General features: G+C 50.6%; 1 protein-coding gene across 4 annotated transcripts in view; it reads left to right on the top strand.

The window, feature by feature from the left end:
• Nucleotides 1–717: 717 nt before the first annotated feature.
• Nucleotides 718–7,862, top strand: part of dock4b (dedicator of cytokinesis 4b) — a gene marked incomplete at both ends in the record, with an annotated part of 164,024 nt that continues 156,879 nt past the window's right edge. For all 4 annotated transcript variants that reach the window (XM_080022376.1, XM_080022375.1, XM_080022378.1 and 1 more), the window contains one exon: nt 718–754. In XM_080022376.1, the coding sequence (XP_079878502.1) occupies nt 718–754 (37 nt within the window). The remainder of the gene's footprint in view (nt 755–7,862) is intronic.

Here is a 7,862-nt window from a genome sequence, read left to right as displayed (position 1 = left end):
AATCAAACATGAGATAAATAAAAATGTCAAATAAAAGACATGAAATAATAATAATTGAAAAAGAAAATACGGCGCCAAACAACATGCTGATCCTCACAGGTTATTGATTTTATTACTAGTTTTCAGAGAGGTTTGAACCATCACTGACTATATTATCATTTAATGTATGATCATATGTGATATAATGATATGATTCTATTTATTATTATGATTTATGATTTGTGGTTTATGATGATGATGATGATGATGATGATGATGATGATTATTATTACTATTATCCTAACGGACATATAATTTCAACATCCAATAATATTTGACTCAATCATAAGATAAATAAAAATGTTAAATTTCATAAATAAATAAAGATAAACACATAAAAACACATGATGTTCATAGTTAAAAAAAAAAAAAAAAAAAAAATCGATTCGACTACCACCACCGCGCTACGTCAGCGCGGCTGGGACTACGACTCCCAGCATGCTTCGCGGCGTGCCTGTCTCTCTCTCTCTCTCTCTCCCTCTCTCTCTCTCTGTCTCTCTCTCTCTCTCTGTCTCTCTCTCTCTCTCTCTGTCTCTCTCTCTCTCTCTCCGGCTCGGTCGGTGCCGCCGCTTCCTCGCCGAGCCACACAATGCGCGGAGCGGAGCGGGAGGATGCCTGACACCGCGCGGAACGCTCGTCTTCCCCGCACGCACTGTTGTACGCGCCGCCCGTGAGAACATGTGGATACCCACGGAACACGAGAAATACGGCGTCGGTAGGTGTCCTGCGTCCGTCGCCGCCGTCGTCATGACGAGAATAGTCACCGTTATTAATGTTGGATTGTTGGTATTACTGTTATTATTGTTGGTCCGCGTGTGTGCGCGGATGGTGCGCGGGGGGGGGGGGATAATCGGACCCAGGGACGCGTCCACGTCTCTGTGGCTTTCATTTCGTTTTTGTGGATGGAGCCCTGAGGTTATGCGCGTCTGACCCCCCCCCCCCCCCTCAAATCCACGCATTGCATGGAGCTTAACACTCATCGCTCTCTATTCTCGGACTAGATTTGATTCATTGTTTTCTCTTGTTGTTGTTGTTGTTGATGATGATGATGATGTTGCCCCCCCCCCCCCCCCCCCTCCGTGATTTCATTGAATTTGTTGCATGAAATAGTCGGTCGCCTGCAGTTGTTTGCAAATTTTTTTTTTTTTTTTCCATTTTAATTTCCGAATTTGCAAAAAAAAAAGAAACAAAAAAAAAACAAAAAACGGAAATGCACTGTTTTTGCATTATTTGATTTGATTTATTTACATTTTATTTGATTTATTGACGTTATTTTATTTGATGCATTATTATATCGCCTTGATTTCTTTCACCCCAGTGTGGGGTTTGGGGGTTGTTTAAAGTGGAAAATCTCACATTTATTCACATTTAATTTTGATGATTTTTATCTTATAATTATTGGTGTTTTTTTTTTGTTTTTTTTGAACTCCGTCTGCTGATTTCTTTAGTAATTGTGTTGGGTGTAAAAACGTGCGTCTTCCGGTGTCGGCGTTCGTTGTTGTTTTTCGCAGGGCTCGTAGATCAAACGCTGAAGTGACACACACGCACGCACACACACACACACACACACGCAAACAATAGACGTCGAATGTGAGAGAAATCTGAAGTCCTCCTGGCTCACTGGAGTGGTGAGGATGTCAGCTCATTGAGATGCGACCGCGGAGAGGAGGCTTAAATGTCTCATAATAATATTCCCTGGAGAGATTGGGAGCTGCTGTGCAATGCTGTATTTACTAGGGGGGGGTTCCTAAACCGGGGTCCGCGGCCCCCCTTGGGGCCCCATGGAGGAATTGCATTGGTTCCTGCAACATTTTTGTTTGTCATCTTGCACAATTATATAAACTCGCCCTCACCAATGAATTCCTAAGGAATACGAATGTATTCATTCCTTGAGCTTTGCACCTTTCGTCTGCAAGGTTTAAAGTGGTAATCCGTGAGAGTATTTTGTCGCAAAAAAAAGAAAATCCTGTGTTTCAGATTTATTTTGGTCATACGTTTTATTGTTTTGCTGGGAAACAGCCATGCAATGTACTGTGCGTTGCGGTTGTGTTCCTCCGTGTGCCGTTTCCATTGTTGGCGGCGGAGTCCACCGCATTTCCCAGGCACGCATGCAAACATCACACGAGCGCGCTCAATAAGTGAGGGGCGAGGAGCTGGTGGTGGTCAGCGAAACCGGCGGTTTTGGAGCGGTCGCAGGCAAAGAATGGGATGGGAAAAACAAAAAGTGCCTCCGCCGCCTCAAGTGACGAAGGAAAAAGCAAATCAATCAGTCAGAGGGAGTATCAGAGACCATTTAATTTAATTTATTCATTTATTTTAAACCTGTGCCGTCAGCAGGGCTGGGCCTACGACACAGGCTGTTTTGTTTTCCCGGTGCGCCCAAGACGGAGTTCATCTGCAAGCGGAGTTCGAATTGCCCAACCTGCGACGCCGCTCTCTATTAATCATCGTGAATTGCTTGAAACAACTCTGTCCGTCCGGCGCCGGATGCATCCCGTGGGTTTGCCGCTTTGACATAAATGCGCGGTCTGCACGACAGCGTATTCCAGGCAGGAGGGGGGCGGGCTCGGGCCGGGGCTCCGCAACGGCAGGGGGGTCTTGTTTGGGGAGTTTTGGGAATCCCCGCTCCGTCCGCTCCCCGTGCACGCTCCGACGGCCGGCGCTGCAGCGTCGCCGCTCTCTCTCCGTGCGAATAAAGACCGGGGACGGGTCGGGGGGGGGGGGGTATCTGGTTACAGGAATAAATCCCAGGGCCCGGTAATTATTGGGTTTCCACGCCTAAATTTGGCGCACTGCTGCCTCGCCACCGTGACCCGAAAAATCAGCGAGGCACGCTCAGCCGGAACCTCGCCTCCGGCCCCCGCCCCGCCGCCCCCCCCCCTCTCCGTCTCAATTTGCCTCTGGTCAGTCGGCTCGTCTGGCTCGTTTTTTCGCTGGTGTAAGCTTGTTTCCCTTCCCTGTCGCCGCGAGACGACAGGGAAGGGACGGTGGCGGCGCGGGGGGGGCTCAACGCCGTCGCTGGACTTAGCGGTCCCGTTGTGATTTCAAATCGGGGGGGGGGGGGTGTGATTTGATTTAATCGTGAGATCGGGAGCACGCACGCGTGGATTTGGACAAAGATGTGCTTGTTTGTCGGCTTCTGCAGCGTGCACGGCTCGCATTTATTTCCGGCGCTAAATACCCTCCATTTTCCCCAAACCGCTGGAGGTGGCAGTGGGGGAGGGGGGTTGTTAATTGGATTAAGAGGCTTTATCCTGTTTTGTCAATAGGAACAATAAGAGCGTATTACTTGGCTGTGAGTTAGACATGCTTTGGCAACGGCTCCTTCCTTTGTCGTCCGACCTGGATCTTGAGGAAGCAGGTTGCTCAACTGTTGCAAAATCGGCCCTACATTACCGCATTACACACACACACACACACACACACACACACACACATGCACACACGCACATGAACGCGCACACACACACACACACACACACACACACACACACACACACACACACACATTAACATGCACCCACATAAGGGAGGTTAGTCTTCGAGGAAGGAGGTTTTTTTTTCTCATTGACGGAACAAATACGAGTGAGGGAGACGGTGTCTTTTTCTGGCCGGCCGCCGAAAACACGTGACGTTTGGGGGTGCTGAACTTCGATCGCGGCCCGCGTGGTTTGTACGCGGCCCCATCATGAGGATCACGAGGGAGCATTTTCGGGAACCCGCTCCCTCCGATGAGTAATTGATCTCGTCAAATGAGTCGTCCGTTCCCAGAATATTACTAACTGAAGCCCTGGAATTAGCAGTCCAGGCCCCCTCTCGCCAAGCTCGGTCCGCGTCCACGCCTTCCAATCAATTATTGGTGCCCTTGAATTTTCTAATATGGCTCCCTCCGAATACCCCAGACCTCCATGGTGCGAGACGTTTGCAGCGACGTCTTAATCGCCGTCAACACGGACCACAAAATAGTGTTCCTCCGATATTGCAACATTGCCGGTGACCGTACATGGAGTTGCTCCAGAACACAGACCTGGAACACACATACACATCTCAAGGCAGAATGACTTAACGCCAGTAATGATCTTTAAATGACCGGTGATACACAGACGAGGTCAAAGTTCTTCACGGATTGTCACTCGGAAATTATTCGCGCGGGGGGTCGACAGCTGTTGCCTTTCTCCCACACCCCAGGTCTAAAAATGAAAAAAATCGCTTGGGAATAAAAAAAAAAAAAAAAAAAAGTCTTTGATAATGGAGTTACACGCGTGAAGCGTTCGTCCTCCTGCACATGTGTTCAAATCAGGCTTTTAAGCATTCACATAATGAATAGATATTTCTGAGATTTATTCTCTATGTTAGCCTCCGCCCCCCATTTTTTTGAGAAGGAGGCAGGTTTACCTTAAAGGGCCCGGGTCCTTGGGATCCCAGGACGGAGCGTTTGATCTCCGGCCAAGCCGTGAAGCGCTGAGAGCGTCTCGCTGTTTAATTGGGGGGTTTTGGCGTTTGATGTTGATTCCCCCTTTACGAGCCGAACGGAGCCGGCGAGGACAGGGCCGCCGCCGCTGATGAAATATGAATGGCGTCTCCCAGAGTCGGCGCTACGGCCTCCATTTGCTCTCCGTCGGCCTGGTTAGGTTCGTAATAGGGATTGGCATGATTAGTCGACTAATTGATTAGTCGACTCGGGCACTGTAATCTACTTCTGAGAAACTCTTCATGATTAATAAGTGGTTAAAATTGTCATACAAATAATTCTCTATTTTATGCCACAGTCATGTTTACCTGTTGGCAAAAAGCCACTTATTGAAACAAACATTTGGGTTAGGGATTAGTCGACTAATCGAGTAGTCAACTCGGGCAGTGACATCTACTTCTGAGAAACTATGTTCATGATTGGTAAGTGTGGCACACGCATCATGGTCAACTCCGCCCGCACTCTAGGGCTTTCACCATCATGACAATTTAGTTGGAGATTGTCGTGCAAATAATTGCAAATAGTTTTGGTTAATTTTGTACAATAGTCATGTTGACCAGTTGCCAAAAAGCCACTTATTGAAACATAAAACATTTGGGTTAGGGATCGGCACAATTAGTCGACCAATCGATTAGTCAACTCCGGCTGTAACGTCGACTTCGGAGTAATAAGTGTAGCACAGGCATCATGAGAAACTCCGCCGGTACTCTAATAAGTGTAGCTCGTTGTGTGGGGATGAAGCCGTCTTACCATGGTTCTGTTGCTGTGATGTGGAGCCATTTGCAAATTTTGCCATTTTTCGTCTAGTCATCTCTGGTATGACTTGTTTTTGTTTGGTCACTGCCGCACATGGCCTGTTTGTCAAAAATTAGAATAAAAATTTTAAATAGCACCCGTTGTAGTTATATAATTTATGTATTGGTAACTGTTTTTTACATGTGGTTAATGTTTTATGTTGGGCGGGCAATGACACCACGGCTAGTCGACTAATCGACAGAAATCGACCACTAAAAAAAACCCCAAAAATTCCCATCGCTAGTCTGTCACGGCGGAGTTCTAATTCCCAAACGGACTTGCGGCGGCAGTTGCTGCAAGGGAGACACAGAGTTGAATATTTTGCATCAAAGTCCAATTCTGTCAGCTCAAAGAGGGGTCTGATGAGCAGGAGACCTGGGGGAAACCGCAGGCGGAGGTGTGGTGGGCTGACGTAGCCGTAGAGGAGTCGTGCACCGTGAGGTCGGGGAACCTCAGGACAAGCTCGGGAAATTGGCACGTGCCGGCGGCTGGATTAAGATCTGGAAAACCCCGCTTTTTCGATTCACAGTCGGAACAAAGAAAAGCACATGTCGGTTTCCGTTTTGGTAACTCCTGGTACACTTGGAAAAATGACGGCTATTAAGAGTAAATTGATGGGAGCTGCTTAAAGAGTATTTACTCTGACCATAAACGGTAATTTTTTTTTTGAATCCTATTCATTTTTTAACGTTGACCGGAAACGTCCGTTTCGGGTCTGTGGTTTATTTCATCTGTGTCGGTTCGGCTTGCGCTACCCTTTCATTGTTTTGAATGCGGGTGGGGTTGGCTGAGGTGGGTGGAAGGACAGGCCGCGTTGCCGGAGACCGTCAGAGGTTTTCAACTCCAGCAGGGCCGTATCTGACCCAAATGTTGCTCCCCACACTCACAACCGCGCTCTGATAAGGCCTCTGAGCGGGTGAAAATCAGCTGCACTCTGTCATTATGTTTGAAGTAAATAGACTTTAGTCATTACCAAACACAGGGAGAGAGAGAGGCCTTCCTCCCCTATTAAGGCCTCTTTGATACAGCCAATCAAGCATGTAATTGCTCATCATAATTTCGGTACATAATTAAACCAATTTAACCGGGGCTGGATTTTAATCCTTGCGACTCCTCCGCCGCGGTGCCGCAAACTAAACGGAATATCTTCACGTTTACCGCGCGGCTCTAGCGCCCCGTCCCGCCCCGTTGAAAATGCAAAAAGATAAATACATTTTTTTAAATGACAGCGGCAGGAAAAGTGCCTGGCGTCGTCCGGTGAAGCGGGGGCCGGAGTGGAACGCCGGTCTGCTCGAATGTCGCCCGCTCCCGGCTGAGATGGAAGGCCCCGCGTCGGGCCCCCGGGGCGTCCGTGCGCTCCCTGGCTGATGCTCTTCCCCCGCGTGGTTCTCCTCAGCGAGGATGTCGCCACGCTTGAGCGGGGGGCACGGGGGGTGGAGTCGGGGGGGTGCCGGCGCGTGTCGGGGGAGGTTCACGGGAGGCTCATTCTCAGGGGGTGCGGAGCGCGGTGTCCCCACCCCCTCTCCCCTCCGCAGGGGATTAGCAGGTTGTTTTGGAGGGGGCCCGGCGGCCCATTCCACCATTATACCCCGATATCCCTAATTCGGTGAGCCCCTGGGGCAATGTACGGGAGACGGAGGGGAGAGCGCAAGGGGGCGTGTTGGCCCAGACGCGTACAAGCTTGTTACACCGCTCCCCTCGTCCACCCCCTCGCCTCCGGAGCGAGCCTCCCCTCCGTCCTCCGCCCGCGCAGGGGTGCGGACGCAGGGGGCGCGCGGGGTCGGGCGCGGCCGTTCGTCGCGGCGGCCGCTGCCTTCTGCTCCCCGGCGAATTGAAGATGAATGCGGAGAGAGCAATGAAAGAGAGATAAAGAGGTAATGAGATGGAGGGAGGGCGGGGCGGAGGGAAACGGGGGGAGGGGGAGAGAGAGAGAGAGAGAGGTGGGGAAGAGTCACACAACCTATACGCAATCTGTTCCCTCACGTGTACGGCTTGTTATGGTTAAATAAATGTTGGCGACATGTGGCGTACGGTGGGGCTAGGACGGGGGCCGTGCGTGCGCCTCCTACCCTCCCCCGTGATTCACGGCGACAACAACGGCCATTGTGACACATTCTTGGCCGGGGACGAGGCGTCGGGGCGGCGGCGACGCCGGCTTGTGTTCTTCAATTATGCCATGCTCTGTTTACTACCGAGCCCCAAATTGCGGAAGAAAAGACAACGACACAAAACACGACCCGGGGCCAGCGACGCTGCCCCAGGCGTCGCTCGTTTCCGCGGGCGCGGAAAAGGGCCGTCGGCGCGTCCGCGGTCGATGGATATCGGGGCGTTTGTCGTCCCGCCAACTTCCCGCCACGTCGTCCTTTCGGTTAAATACGTTACGTTTGGAATTCCCGTGGGAGCCGGTGAAGCGTTCCTGCCGACGTGACCTATTGTCCGCATGCATGCCGTATGTGCCGGAGTGCAGCCCGGCAGCTGGTCGCTCCGTGTTCGACCCCTGTTGTCGACCCCCTCCTCCCCTCTCTCAGACATGGTCGTTCGACAGCTTTCCCTGTCG

Source organism: Zeus faber, assembly GCF_960531495.2.
Source record: "Zeus faber genome assembly, chromosome: 21".
NCBI classification, from domain to species: domain Eukaryota; kingdom Metazoa; phylum Chordata; class Actinopteri; order Zeiformes; family Zeidae; genus Zeus; species Zeus faber.
This window is presented reverse-complemented; position numbering and strand designations above follow the sequence as displayed.